We start from the raw sequence: 15,416 nt of genomic DNA, 5'->3' as shown, positions 1-15,416 counted from the left end.
ACAAGGGCAATCGAGAGTGAAGAGAGATTTTCAAGTGGGACCAACAGTAAAAAAGGAAGCGGATTGGTTGATTGGGGATATACAGTAGTTCTCAAAAATCAAATCCCTAATTTAGGGATCTAATGGGAGAGATTTTTGAACTTTTTCCAAATATTTTCTCCAAAATTTAGAAATAGCGGATGTTTAGAAAAAAGGATGGAATCCTCTTGCTAACCTTACTATGGAGTCTTTGGCACGAACAGCCTAAAGTTTCACGTGGGGATCACTCATCCCTCAAAAACTCTCTTCAAAACCCCAACACTCGCTCTCTTCTCCTTTCTCTTAAGGCAGAACTCTCTCTCTCTCTCTCTCTCTCTCTCTGAATCATGGATTCTGCTGGATGCTTCGGTTTCAAACAAAGAATCACGGAGATCGGAGACAACCAAGAGTCTCTCACACCATCTCCCCCGTTACTACAATCTTCCACTCCTCTTTATCCCCAGGAAAATAAAGAGGAGCAAGGGATTGCTGAGAACAAGAAGCTGAGTTTCCTTTCTGACTCCAAGAAGGCCAGCTGTCCTCATCTTGAGGCATCTCGGATCATAACTGAAGAAAATCAAGAACTGGGTTTTACTTCTGGTGCTAGAAAAAGTCGAGAAGCGTCGGTTTCTGGTAATGGGGGTTTGAGGAAAATGGTCGAGGATTTTGGTCAAGGCGTGGAAAAGATTGAGGACTTCAAAGGAAAGCAAGAAAAGGTTGGTTCTGTGAAGTGTGAGGATGAAGTGAGTGTCAAAGAAAGCTCTTCGTCTGGTTTTATTGAAAGGAAAGAGGAGGCCTTTGTGATAAACGAAGTGGGTGCCGAGATGGGTTCTTCTGTTGAAGAAGTTAACGGCGAATCGCCAAAAGAAATGGAATCTCGAAATCTCTTGGAAGTGAAAAAGAAACAACTTTTGGAGGAGCTTGAAGTTGTGTTGATGGCTGAAGATAAAATGCATGCGGGAAAAGTTTCTGATTTTGAGGGTTCTTTGAAGATTGAAGTAATCGATCAAACGGCATTGATTAAATTCAATGACCACTGTGCAGGGAGGAAAGAGAACAAGGATGTTATACAAGAAGTGGATGGAAAGAAGTCGAGGCGGTCCCGTAGAAAGGCTAAAAAGGATTTCGAGTTGAATGGGAGGCCGAAGAATGTCCTTGTGAAGGGTCAAACTGAAAAGGGGTGTAGAAACAATGGGGATGGAACCAAGAAGCTGTACTCGAGGAAGGAGATGGAGGCCCTGAGGTTTGCAAACATTGTAGAGCAACGGAACATTTGGAAAGAGATATACAACATGCTCGGGGCTGCTGTTTCGAGGGAGTACGACGACTTGGCAGGCTCTAAGAATCAGAAGCATATCCACTTGAATCTTGATCCTCGGCCGCGCTTCGCGAAGAAGGAAGAGGCCCCTGCGATTCTCAGTAAGTGATATTAATTCCTTCACATTTATGGTTGTTTTGTTGTGATGAGATTTTAGTTCACAGCATTTATTTGAATTGTGAAAACATTATGAATGAACTTGTTTCTGTGGATGCTGAGTTTCAATTAATATGAAGGATTGTAGGTCAATTAATTACGGGTTGACTGTAAATTCCCTTGTATCTTGACCAAAATCTTCATCACTAGCTGTAAGAGTTGTACCAGATTTCCGTGAGTGATACAACTTATTCCTGGCAGCATTTGGAATTCTAAATTTTTGTTTTTGATAATTAATAAGAGATTTTCTTACCAAGAATATGCACAGCCCAAGTGCACAGGAAGTAGTATACAAAGGAAATACCTACTACACTCTAGAAGCAGGAAAAAGACTAAAACAGATGCAGTACATTATCATCACTTAGAAAAATCCTAGCTCACAAACACAAAGTAGAAAAGAAAAAATTCAGAAGTTCTCTAAGAGAATGCTCTGTCTTCAAAATATCTCTCATTCCTTTCCAAATACACACATTAAACACATAGGAATCATGTTCCATCTGGCAGCTACACATTTCAATCCCTCAAAACCTCTCCAACATGCAAGAAGATCCACAACTTCCTTTGGCATCACCCAATATAAACCTCTCCGACTCAAAACCTCATACCATAACGACTATACTGAGATCAACTCGGTTCAGTCTAATATTAAGCTGAGTCTAACATCTAAATACACAACTCTCAAATTATTAAACTAATCTCAATTCAAAATATCTTACATGTAGGACCCACAACCTTTTTCAACTCAACGCTTCTTTACACATGGAATCCATAATCTTTTTCAATTTCCAATAAATAGTACTAAATTCATCTTAACATCCAAACTCATCTTAGGCCCCACAGAACTTACTACACCATCTCAACTCGCTACTATTCATAAAAAACTAAGCTCAGTTCAACTCAGCTCAACATCTAAACGCAGCCTTAGCCACCTCATGATGAAGAAAGAGATTATTTACAGATTCACCATCCTTCTTGCACCTGACACACCAATTAGCAATGCACATACCATGTTTTCTAAGGTTATCCATGGTCAAAAGTTTCCCTAGAGCAACCACTCAATTGAGAAACGCCACCTTAGTAGGAATTTATAAATTACTTTAAGTAGATGTAAGAAAATGAAATGTTGCTTCCTAAAAAATAATGACCCAAGAGTCAGGAAGAATAGTTTAGAAGAAAAACATGTCTGAGGAGGTGAGGACCGGTAACTGGTAACTGGTAACTTTCTTCTTCTAATAGAAGGTCACATTGCTTGCTTTTGAAGATTCCAGCGAGGAAGCGTAATTTTTTTAATACATTAGGATGTTATCCTTTGAGGTACTAATGTAAGGTGTATTGAGATTGTTGTGATCTTCAATATTGAAAGAGTCGCTAGTGTTGGGTATGTTAGACCTTGGAAAGCCTTTATTAAATTTCTAAACTACAGGTGAAATTCTCAAGGTGGTTCCCAGTTATTAGAAATAAATCCCTTTCATCTCCTGGTAGACATGCAGAAGCTTTAGTTAATAGAAGGATGCGATCATTAGTAAGCTGTTTCAGTAAAAGGAAAGTGATTCTTGTAGAGCCTAAATTTACGACCTCAATTCAAACTTTAAATAACACTTCAGTGGAGATTTTTAGTATTTGTGACTTGTGCTAAGTTCTTCTAGAGGACAAGGTATATGTGGCCACCTCTTCCCAGAATTGTAATAGGGATTTGGAAGGTTTCTGGTGTTCCCTGTTTCTAATCTCTTTTGGCTGCTGCAATCTTTCTCTAAGATACCCTGTTCCTGAATTAAAATCTTTCCTCAAGAACTTGTTAAAGATCATAGAGCTTTCTAAGACCTTTTATTCGTGCACCCTTTCTTTCTTGGTTTTTAGGCCTGGTTGGTCAATTTGATGGTTCCAATTCTATTGTGCACAGGGATTGTTGCTGCAAGAGGAAGGAATCACATGAATGTCTTTGTGCACTGAAGAATGGCCTACAGGAACCCGCAGAAGAACTATGTGCAACATTTACCATATATGTTCCTGATTTGTAAACTGGGCACATGATGATTGTTGTGTATACATTGTGTCCAGTCTTGTACATTGCCATTGATGGGCTTAGGAAAATATTCTTTTGTAAAGGAAAAAAAATAATAAAAAAGTGATTTGGCTGAGTTGTTTGACTAACCATATGAATCAAAGCAGATGATTTTACTTCTTCACCGTTTACTTGCATAGTTATCAAACTTAAGCACTTTAATTCTCCTTCTTTCCTCTAGATAATATTCACAGTATTTAAAACTGTGTTGCTAAAATTTTATGGTGGCTTCCAGGGGAAGCATGTGCTGAAAATGTGGATTGTGGTCTTATAAGCATGGAAAATAATGAAACAGAGAGTCTGTTTCCCGTGGATCCCGTTTGTTGCCCCAATGTTGGTGATGGAGATGGCTACACAGGTCTAGAAGAAGAGAACAGTGAAGATGATGACAGTGATGAAGATTTTGCAAGCATACAGAAACCTGCCTTTTCAGTTGAAGGAGAACCCAATTTTGAGTCTGGTCCTCCAGAAGATGGATTAGAATATTTGAGGCGTGTTAGGTAAATCATTTCTTTCTCTCTCATATTCTTTTTCTTTATGTTTTTCTTTTCAATTTATTTATAGAAGGCTTTTCTTTGAAAAAATAAACTAAGGTACCTTTGCCTTTCGAAAATAAAACTGTTATTATAAAAGATTTATCTAAAGTCCTTGGATATTTTTCTCTCCATACACTTCTATGATGGGAGGATTGTTCCAGTGACTTTTGTCAGAACCAATTTTCTTTAGCCATTTTATGATTATTCTGCTGTTTCGTGACAAACATGGGCTTCCTAAAACACCTTCTAATAGAAACAAAGGTGTTTATTTTATCTTTGGAGGGGGGAAACTACTATCGTATCACTGAGAGGAGTAGGAAGGTCACTAAGGAGATGGTGCTCAGCCATGCCAGTGCTTGTTGGCTGGCGAATACAGTGGAATAGTGCTCACTATCAGTTGGAAGGAAAGATTTTTACAAGGCATATTATGATGGGACCAAGACTCTGTTTGCTCATAGGCGCTCTAATGCGTTTCTTGGAAAATAACAGACTCTGGTGGTGGCAGTGGGGGTCAAGGTCTTCTAGCGATCCCTAAAGGAACAGAAGGAAAGGGCTGGAAAAGTGTGCTTTGTCCATGCATAGATGGTTGCTTCATGAAGCCAAAAATAATATCATGGAATGTGAGGGGGTTGCATGAACATAATAAATGGCTCCAAGTCAGAAATTTACTTGGCCAATGGAAGGGGGATATTATTTGCTTACAGCAGACCAAGTTGGAAGTCATTACTAGAAAATTAGTCCAAAGTTTATGAAGAGGTCAACATGTAGGGTGGTCGTACTAGCCATCTAAAGGAGCATCCGGTGGTGTCCGAATTATGTTCGATAAAAGGGTGGAGGAATGTTTGGGTGATTTCACTATGGTTTGCTCTTTTATGAACTTAGAAGACAGCTTCCAATGGGCATTGGCGGGAGTTTATGGCCAATATTCGAAGAGAAGGCCATTGTGGGAAGAATTGGTGGGATTTCTTAGTTGGTGGGACTTCCCAAGCTTCATAAGGGGTGACTTTAATGTAACTCGCTTCCCGAGTGAAAGATTGGGTGTGTGGGCATCACTCCCACCATGAGGGAGTGTTCTGATTTTATTTCAGAATAGAAGCTTATGGATATTCCATTAACTGGTGGTACGTTTACTTGGTCCAACAACCGAGAACTCCCATCTTTTGTTTTGTAAGTAACTAAGAACTTCCATCTTGGTTGAGGATTGATTGGCTTTTGTTAACTCTAGACTGGGAGTTACATTTTCCGAATATAACTCAAAGGAGATTACCCCGGTTATGCTCTGATCACTTTCCCATCATTTTAGATTGTGGAGGCATCCAAGGGGGTAGAAGGTATTTTAAATTTGAGAATAATTAACTGTATTGTAGACAGGATCAGACAGTGGTGGTCTTCTTACAATTTTCTAGGCTTTCCAAGCTTCATAATGGCAAGAAAGTTAAAAGCACTGAAATGATTTGAAGTTATGGAATGAACAAGTTTTTGGCAAAGTGATTCAACAAAGGCGCTCTCTCTTAGATGAGCTACTGGGATTGAAGGGCTAGAATGAGGCAAAAACTCTCTGAATCCGAGAGAACTCGCAAGAGTCAAGTAGCCACATAACTTGAAAGAGTAACATTGATGAAGGAGATCTTCTGCAGACAAAAATCAATGGTGCTATGGCTCAAGGAGAGAGACAAGTCGAAGTTCTTCCATAGGGTGGCTAATTCTCATCGCAAGAACAATGCTATGGATATGTTGATGATATAAATGGGATAGTTTCCTCGGATCAACTAGTCATCAAGAACCACATCGCGTAGAATTTCTAACACCTCCTATCTAAACAACATGCTAGGTGACTGAAGTTTTGGATGGACGACCCAAATCTAGAGAACACAGGTTACTCTGCAACTGGAAGTTCTTACTTTATTTACTTGCAAGATGTGGCTTTGGGGAAAAATGACTAAATTGGGTAGAGTATTGCATCTCTGTAGTTTGCTTCTCTATTTTGGTGAATGGTTCATCAGTGGGTTTCTTCGACTCATCCCATGGTTTGAGACAAGGGGAGCCACTCTCTTTTTTATTTTTTTATTCGTCATGGAAGATGTCAGTAAGATGATTGTGGACTGTGGTTTTCTCTACAGTTTTTTGGCGGGGGAATGGTGATTATGGCTCCATTGATATTTATCACCTGCTCTTTGCTGACTATACTCATCTTTTGGGGAGCAAACTTAGGGCATATCCAATCTTTGAGGGCTTTACTACTTTGTCTTGAAGTTGTCTCTAATTTGAGAGTTAATCTCTCAAAGTCTAAATTGGTGCCGGTGGGGACTATCCCCAAAGCAGATTATTTTGCCTCTCTCTTGGGATGTAAGGTATCATCTCTACCCCTGAAGTATCATGGCTTACCATTGAGTGTTTCCTTTAAATCAAAGAGGACTTGGAATGGTGTGGTTGAAAAGGTAGAGCTTAGATTGACTTCTTATAAGAGGTTGTATTTGTCGAAAGGTGGTGGCTCACTTTGATTAAAAGTACTCTTTCTAACCTATCCACATATTTTTTGTCCAGAAATGATTTTTGCAGTTGGCAAATGCAAGCGGCGTGCAGTCGTTTGCAAAAAAGTGAATTAATATGGGACCCACATGAAAAAAAAAAATTATTTTTATAACTTTTTTTTATTCATTCCGTACAGCCGTTTGCATCCCGTTTGCATTTGCTGACTGCATCTAGCAAAGCCCTTTTTTGTCCTTGCTCCAACTCCAATCCCCACAAATGTTGCTAACCGTATTGAGAAGCTACAATGAGACTTCTTGTGGAGTGGATTGGGGGAAGAGTTCAAATTTCATTTAATTAATTGGTCAGCTGTCTATACTACAATTTCTAGGGGTGGATTGGGGATTGGCAACTTAGTGAAATTCAATTAAGCCCTGTTGGGTAAATGGTTATGGAGGTACCAACACGAAATGGGGCCCCTATGGAAGTCTGTTATAAATTCACAATTTGGGGAAGCTTGGGGAGGATGGTGCTCGAATGAGGTAGCGGCCTATATGGGGTGGGTTTGTGGAAATACATTAGGAGACATTGGGAGATATTCCGAAGACATGAACATATTGTGGTGGGTGACGACTATCGTGTCAAATTTTGGTATTTCAAATGGTGTGGTGAACAAAACCTCCAAGACACCTTCCTTGCCATTTTTGAGCTTGCACGAGAAAATGATGCAGCGATAGCCGATCTCTTTGTCTTTTCTAGGGGCTCCCCTTAATGGAATGTTGATTCATTAGGGTAGCCCAAGACTGGGAGTTGGAGACTATCACAGAGTTCTATGTGCCATTGTATTTCATAAGCAATGAACTGGAGGCCATCCAAGAAAGATAGATTCCCTGTTAGATCGTTTTTACCTAGTTCAAACGAGCCATGGAATGACCATGTTCCCATGGAAGAGTATATGATAGACGAAAGCTCTTTCAAAAGCAGCTTTTCTCGTATGGATGTCATTGGAGGAGATTCTCACCACATCTTTTTAAGGAAACATTGGGTAATGATATTGGACTGATGCTGCATGTCTAAGAAGATGGTGAATCAATAGATCACCTGCTTTTTCAATGCGAGGTGGTCAAGAGCATGTGGGATGATTTTTTTGCAAGAATTGTCCTAGGTCATGCCTCGTAGACTGGTGAACCTCCTTACAAGCTGGAGAGGCCTTCAAGGTAACTCATAAGTGGTAACAATATGGAGAATGGTTCCTATATGTTATGTGTTGGTGTATTTGACAGGGGAGAAATGATAGAAGTTTCGAAGATCGCGAGAGAACAATGATTGAGCTTAAAGTTTTCTTTTTTGAATCATTGTTCTTATGGGCGGGGGCCATTGTTTGTAATGGGCTAAATGTCCATTATTTTCTCCTTTCGATTGTAAAATCTAATTAGGTGCTTCTCATGTATACTCCATGTGTACTTGGGCTTTGCCTACTTCTTGATTTACCTATAAAAAAAAATAAACTGAGGTACAAAATAATGACTGAACAGTTATTTGGAACTGGTTTGATTATGTGGGTCCAAAGTGGGACCCATATCATTGATGTGTGCTGAAGTAATGCGGAACATGACTAGACATGTGCCATAGTTGGCCTCATCTTGCCAGACGGTTGAAATCAAAGCTTTTGGAATTTGGAATCAGTCTTGGCACGACTTTGTATCCTACCCCTTTTTTTTTCAACTTCTAAACCTACCATGCCACTTGCTTGCCAAAGCTATCAAGAATGTCCTATACCTTTGCCTCCAATATACCAAATTTAACAACCTTAAAAGGAAAGAAGATTGATTCTTTTCAATGGTATGCCCAATTATTGTTATTATCTCAGAGATGGTGCAAAGGTGAACTCTTAACTGGATGCTTGGTGAATGAGATAAGATGAGAATTTTGTGAATGGTTTGTGAATAGTAGTAAAATAATTTGAGTTAAGTATTTATTAGGTTTTGGGAAAAGAAAGAGAAAAAAGTTGAATAAATATTATAAACTTAAAATATTGTTAGAATATAACTTTTGTTTTGAGATTTAAAAAAATTTAATTGTTTTTTGTTTTTTATTTAAAAGTTTGGGAAAGTTGTAATGATTAGTTTGAAAAAATTGTAATGATTAGTTTGAAAGTGTTTGGGAAGGAAATGAGATGAGATGGAATGAGATAAGATGGGATGAGATAAAAAATTTTCCAAATGTCCCCTTAACTCTTTAGGGGTGTGTGGATGCAGCAATCACATGTGAAATAATAATTTCTGTTGACATAAATAAATTGCATGGGGCCATCATCTTTGACAATCATTTGGGATCACTTGCAAAAACACTAAAAGGGACCATATCTAAGATCTTACCTTATGGGTTTTGCTATGGCTGGACTAGTGCTGCAAATGGACTTTAATGGTCCATTATGATTTAATTGCATGTTAGTTATTCAGTGTGCAAAATATTCTCATTTTTACTTTAAAAAAAGTTACTCAGACTGCAAAAGGCCGACTGTTAGAGGTGATAAGGTTCTTGGTACAATCACTGTCCTTGTTGCCAGAGCATGTGTCGGAAATCTCAAAGCAGTGATTGATATATTGCTATGCTATCTATGGAGATATTCCAAATGATTTATTTATAATATTAATTTTTCCTACCGGCCGGCCAAACATTTTGAATCTTGCGTTTAAAGACTCATATAGGTTCAAGCAGTCACAACACAAGGGGGAGAGAGTTAATTGGTGCACTTTGACTATGAATCGAAATATATTCCGTTATAGAATTAGTGTATGACTAAGATGAAGAAAGGGGGTTATTGATTTCTTGGGAAATGGTGCAGACAACTATTTTACAACTTTTACACAACACTTCAGCAAAACTTGTTTTTTCATTTGAATCAGTCAAAGTCAAACAAAATTCAAATAAATTCAGAAAATAACAATATTTAATTAAGTGCTGTGTAAAAGTTATAAATAGTCGCATCTGTATCCATTTTTAATTTTTTCCCCCTTAGATTTAACTCTCAACCTCGGTGTGCAGGAGAAATTAACACAGAGTTCTTTATGAAAAATGGAGCATTGCAATATTCAGATCAATCTAAAGTATTTTTCTCTCTTTCTTAGGTGGGAAGCTGCTCAGATTCCAAAAGTGAAGGTAGCCAAGTTTGATGGGAGTAAATTTAACAAAGAACAGAGTGTTTATATGCCCCAGATTCCAGATATTGCCCAGTGTCCTGAATATCTACTACCATTGAAACAATGGGAGGATTCATTTCTTGCTGATTTTTCAGAGCTAAGGCTGGTAGTTCTTATGGCCTCAGTTTTTTTCTTTTTTCTTTTTAAATTATGTTTTTGTTTTTGTTTATGTTCTCTTTTTATTTACTTCTGTGTGTCTCTTCAGAAGTCTGTATCTCTTCATTTCCTCAAGAGGCATTGAGGCAGCAATAAGAGTTTTACGGAATTATCTTATATCTTAACATTACAAAATAGGACATAATGCGTGAAAAAGGCTTTACCACTTCTACCCTCGTTCCCTATCTCTGCATGCAAATTCCCATAAACGTACTGCTGCCATTGCAAAAATTGTTTTACCGACAGGAATGATGCTGTAGAAATAGAGAAAGTTCTGTACTCCTTTGGGTTTTGGAAAAATCATGAGAAACGAACTGCCACATATGCTTATGAAATAACTTCGGGCAGTTTCTTTTGTTATACTTCTCTTAATGTTTAAAATGGTTAAAATAGCTGCGGTTGGTCATGAATCTTGAATGCATGACTTTTAATTTTCTTAAGGAGTTCTCTATATCTTGAATCATGAATATTTTCATCTGAAAGAGGAGTTGACTCTTTTTGTTCTCTTAATTTTCAGGCCCTGTCACGTCTTGAAGGCTCTAGTGAAAAGATGCAATCGTTGCGGGTTATAAATGAACAATGTCATTCCCACCAGCTACTTTGGGATAATATTCAAAAAAATTTGGATACCGACACAGTCCATTCAAATCAGTCTCATGATTCTTCCAGGCCTCAATGCACTGTCGATGAGCCATCAATATTTACTGCTGAAGATGTTGAGAACTCTCAACCTTCGGGATATATGAACCCAAAGACTCTTGCTGAAAATTCCAGCCCTTCCTTGTCTGTGATTTTAAGAATGGACTCGGTAACTCGAGTGTCAACATTGAGAAAATGCATAAGCTCAGTAGAGAACATGAATACTCTTTCAAGAAATGATTGTTTGTGGCTGTTTGCCCTATGTGCTGTTGTTGATACCCCGTTAGATGCTGACACTTGTGCTGCCCTTCGGAGCATGCTTCGGAAGTGCGCTACATTGCGAGCTGTGAAGACTGAACTTGATGATGAGGTTGTAATGCTAAATATTCTGGCCACAGTTGCAGGCAGGTATTTTGGGCAGTCAGGAAGGTGAAAGTCCTGGTAACTATCTGTTTTGCTAATCATTGTCTCTGATGTCTTTCTCAAGTTGAGAAGAGAGATGATATGTAGTTGTTATTTGTTGAGCAAACTGAGATTAAGGCAATTATTATAAAAGTTTTCTCCTATGCCAGAAGATTTAAACATGCAAACTCCTAAACTAACCCTCCAAAATTTCGCAAGTTCCACCAATATATATTGCAGTTAGGCGGACTGGTTGTCTCACTTCTTGTATGGAATGATTAGGATTTCAGAGAGTCCACTTTCCAAGTTTTCACCATCATGAATGTAGACCATCCATCCATTAAGAAAGGGGGAGGATAGCCTGCCCACAAATGTTGTAAATTGACTCAGGATAGAGACATTGAAAAAGAAGTCAGAAAATTTTTGGAGAATTTAGTCATGATTCCTCACTCGTGCCAAGGAAAGAAGTTATTTATAATTTTACATTTTCATAAATTGTTTCTTTCAAAAGTTTTATTGGATTTAAATGGAAAATTGTTTTTCTATTGCCCTTGTTTCAAGTCATAAAGGTTTTGGGCTTGGGGGATGCTTCCCTAGGTCTAAGGTTCAAATTTTCTCAAGTGCAAATAATATCTAGCGGCCATCAGATTAGGATCTCTTGAATTACCTAATGTGCAATTACGGGAAACTTCTTACCAAGAACTTGGGCAACTTCAGGAATAGTCTAGACGCTATCTTTGGACACTCGGTGTCAATAAAAAAAATCTATAACCCTTGTTTCTATTTGTTTACCCAGAATTTTCTTTTGAATTTTTTATTTTGCTTTCCTCAGTTGCAATAAGCATGAATATGACACATAGTTTACCAAAAAGATTGGTCCCCTTGTTGAAAGCATATATCTTTGAAAAAAACGAATGTGATTTTTTGGAAATCGGCTCCTTTTTCAGTCACAGTTTCCTTGAAACAAATCGACAACTATCCATGATGTTTAATGTTAACAATTATAGAATGTTAGATACTATATTGTTATTCAACTCTTATCTAGCTGTATGAATGATGGATATCAATTGACAATTATTGAACTTGTTACTCTAAAAAACAAGAGTTAATGTAAAGATTTTACGGTCAATAACATATAAATGGGATGGAAGTGGGATGAGAATATGATATATAATACTATTTTTCAAGATTTGGTATGATTCTCGGAAGCAAAAGAAAACAATTCCATATTACGTATTACTTTAAAATTAGCAAAGCAAAAGATGAAAAGGTCCAGCTCAGAAAGAGAAGCAATTGTCCGAAACTTTTCATGCAGCTACATCTTTATGAAGTGGAAGTGGATTCTGATTCCAAGTTGATTTGTTCATGGTGGCAAAAGGATTCTGAGTTTATTTGGCTAGTGAGGGATGCATGGGATCAAGCAAAGTCCATTGCTAACCTCATGATTATTCATGTACATTATGTGTAATATGAAGTCAATCAGGTGGCAAATGGACTGACAAAAATTGGAGCTCAGAAGCAATCTAGCTGATATCTTGGAACTCCATTACCTTCCTTGCGAATTAAAGGGGTTGTTGAGACTTGATAAATTGGGCTTCTGTATTTACACTGTAAGTGATGATGATTATTAGTGGGTACTTTGTGTAACTAACCCCCAGCAATTTTGTGTTACCACTATTTTCCTTCGCCATAAGTGATAGATATTAATAAGATTGAGGTTACGTTCTCTTCAAAGAGAGAGAGAAAGTAATGTTATTAAGTGGTATATTTTGAAGTAGTTTTTTAATTAAAAAAAACACATTTCACACAATAAGATGAGAGAGTTATTAAGTAATCCCGAAATAGAGATGACGTGGTACTCCTAATTTATTGTAACATACCATGGCATTAAAAGTACTTGTTAAGCATTTATTTTTTTTATAACATGACATTTTATGATAGGTTGAGAGTATCACATGTTCTTATTATGGGGCTAATTATTAAGTGCTTCCTATCTTGTCATAGAATTTCATTTCAATTAATATGGTACTTAAATAAGAAATTTTAATTAAATGTCATATAGCGATAAGATGAAAGCACCACGTTATCCACACTTCAAGAGTATTTAATAATTGCAAAATGATAGGTACATTTGTACCGATTAAGATATTTTTTTTTTAAGGATTTGTGTTTGTTTATTTTTTAGTATTGTGTTTTTTTATTTTGTTGTATTTTGAAAAAAAAATTTAGAAAAAATGCTTTAAAAAAAGAAAAAAAATTACACCATCGGTGGGTTTTCGGCCCTAGCATTGTCCTTAATAATTTTCTTATACAAGTGCAACTTCAATTTAACAGATCCATGAAAAAAATAGTTTGTCCCCCAGCTTCAACAAACTGCCATGGAGGTTGGAAATTTTGAGAAAATCATCAAAAACTCAATAAATAATCTCAACTTAATGAAAAAGCACTTCAAACTTTTGAGTAAGTCCTGAAACCTAAACTTGTAGAAGAAGTAGCCACGAGAGATCAGGCATCTTCTGCTCTGATTACTCAGTCAGAACCAGCCATACTGGGGTTATCCATCAATTTTAAGCTTTATCAAGTAATGGAAGAAACAATTTAACAAGAAAATGGGTTTTTTCAGCTTGAGATGGATTAGTTGAAGCTGAAGTGTTTCCAAAACATGAACATCCTCAGATCGTTTTTTTTTTTTTTTTTTTTTTCATGCTGGCCCAAATTATAATAAAATTAAGTGAAGCTACAAGGGAGACACTTGATTTGGTCTTTTAAATAAACAAGTAGCACACTTGCACGATAAGCACGAAAATAATTATAACATCTAATGGTCTAAAACATGGCTCAAAGTTTGTGGCATGGAATTATGAGTTATAGATTCCACCAACAAAGAGTATTTGGCAAACAAATCCTAGAATCTACCCACGCAAAGTTAGAAGCTAAAAAGGCTAATTTTGTGGCTAGTTTTTGAGCTAGAGGCCAATCAAGGCAAGCGTACTGGCTGAAAAATGTTGCTTGAGCTTAAGGTAGAAATTAGGCTGACTTTGAGTATGAAAAGTAAAAGAAACAAACTGAGTAAAATTGCAGATCATACTAGGACTAAAGTTCCCATCGAGTCCAATTAAAGGGCTCAGAGAGCGATTGACAAAGTTTGGCTGAGTAAATAAAGCGGGCTCACTTTCTCCCCTATGTAACGACCCGACTTAAACTAGTAATCTAACATGAAATGTTTCTTAGAGTGAGAGATATACAGCCACCATAGCTTTTTAAAACATGTCCTTATAGAGACAAATTTATATATATATTTTACAAACGAGTAGTGCTACAAATAATACGGTTTTAGTTACAATTACTTACAAGACTCGTTATATTAGTTTTCTTTTGAAATTCAAATTTTGAATTTTAAATGTCATCATTTTTAACCTATCAATAACTAACATGTAGAAAAGTAAGTTTTTTGCAAATTTTTCTTAAGTACATTTAGCATTTTCCTTTACAAAAAATGTCATGCAGATCATATATTAGTAATCTAAATGTAGCTCCTTCGCACCTGCAACTATGTATGGAAATCGGTAATAGTCTTGTTTAAGATAACAACCTTATTTATTGGTGGGAATTACTCAGTGGACGTGTTCCTTCCCATATTGGATCATTATATGTACTGTATATGCTTCTCTCATCACAAGTAATTAATTATATTAAATACTCTAAACACGTAATACTTTCATCAACACTTTCATTAATACAATATCACATGATAGGGTGCGAGGATCACCTCATCAGTACTCCAAAAGTACCTAATAACTAGCCATTCTTTAACACTTCCTAGCTTGTATTAGACTCTATGTTAGATGCATCAACATACTATTTTATTGCCTCACCCTTACAACCAAACAGCCTCACCTACATGAGATGGGATATGTGTAGAGGTTAAGGATTCGTCTTGCATAAGACCATGTTACGCACATTGGACTTTTCTTCCTAAAATAGAGAAGGAGAAGGACCTTCTTTGAAGAAATCATAATAGCTCACTGGTCTAGCTCCATGGCAACGAATTACCATCACAAAACCATCCAAGACGTGAGAAGCAGCCATAAAATAAGGGGCGAATCTACTCTTTGGGCTAAGGCATATACAAGGGTAGAGGCACCGGTTTCACCCCAGGCGTTTCAAAACCAATTGTAGGTACAGATCCGTTTTGGAAAAAGGCAGGATTCATTATAATGACAGCTTATTATCATTCAATTATAAAATTGAATGATAAGGTTTGTTACTTTCGAAGTATAACTATCAACAATCAACAAGGTCTCTATTCTCCGAGTTCTAAGATCCTAAGCTATTGAAAGATGCACTTTGAAATCAGTCCGTCTCTAAAAAGAATAAATAACAGCAAAGCTCCCCAATTGATGTGGTGGTGACATGCACCACCAGAGTACAGCCAAGTTGGTGATAAAACTTCAATT

The 15,416-nt window shown here is 37.1% G+C and overlaps 1 protein-coding gene across 1 annotated transcript; it reads left to right on the top strand.

Annotated features, from left to right (window-relative positions):
• Window positions 1–226: 226 nt before the first annotated feature.
• LOC122314430 lies at window positions 227–11,139 on the top strand. The gene is made up of 4 exons (XM_043130040.1): window positions 227–1,437; window positions 3,790–4,054; window positions 9,691–9,868; window positions 10,436–11,139. Exons 1-4 carry the CDS (start codon window positions 366–368, stop codon window positions 10,988–10,990), a joined length of 2,070 nt encoding a protein of 689 aa, XP_042985974.1. The 5' UTR covers window positions 227–365; the 3' UTR covers window positions 10,991–11,139.
• The last annotated feature ends 4,277 nt before the right edge of the window (window positions 11,140–15,416 follow it).

Source organism: Carya illinoinensis, chromosome 1 (genome assembly GCF_018687715.1).
Source record: "Carya illinoinensis cultivar Pawnee chromosome 1, C.illinoinensisPawnee_v1, whole genome shotgun sequence".
Taxonomy (NCBI): domain Eukaryota; kingdom Viridiplantae; phylum Streptophyta; class Magnoliopsida; order Fagales; family Juglandaceae; genus Carya; species Carya illinoinensis.
Note: the sequence above shows the minus strand (reverse complement) of the source record. Positions and strands in the feature narration are given on the sequence as shown.

Coding starts and splice junctions, on each gene's coding strand:
- LOC122314430 (XM_043130040.1), top strand. CDS start 366: ATGGATTCTGCTGGATGCTTCGGTTTCAAACAAAGAATCACGGAGATC. Junction 1,438..3,789: donor AGAGGCCCCTGCGATTCTCA/GTAAGTGATATT, acceptor GGTGGCTTCCAG/GGGAAGCATGTGCTGAAAAT. Junction 9,869..10,435: donor ATTTTTCAGAGCTAAGGCTG/GTAGTTCTTATG, acceptor CTTAATTTTCAG/GCCCTGTCACGTCTTGAAGG.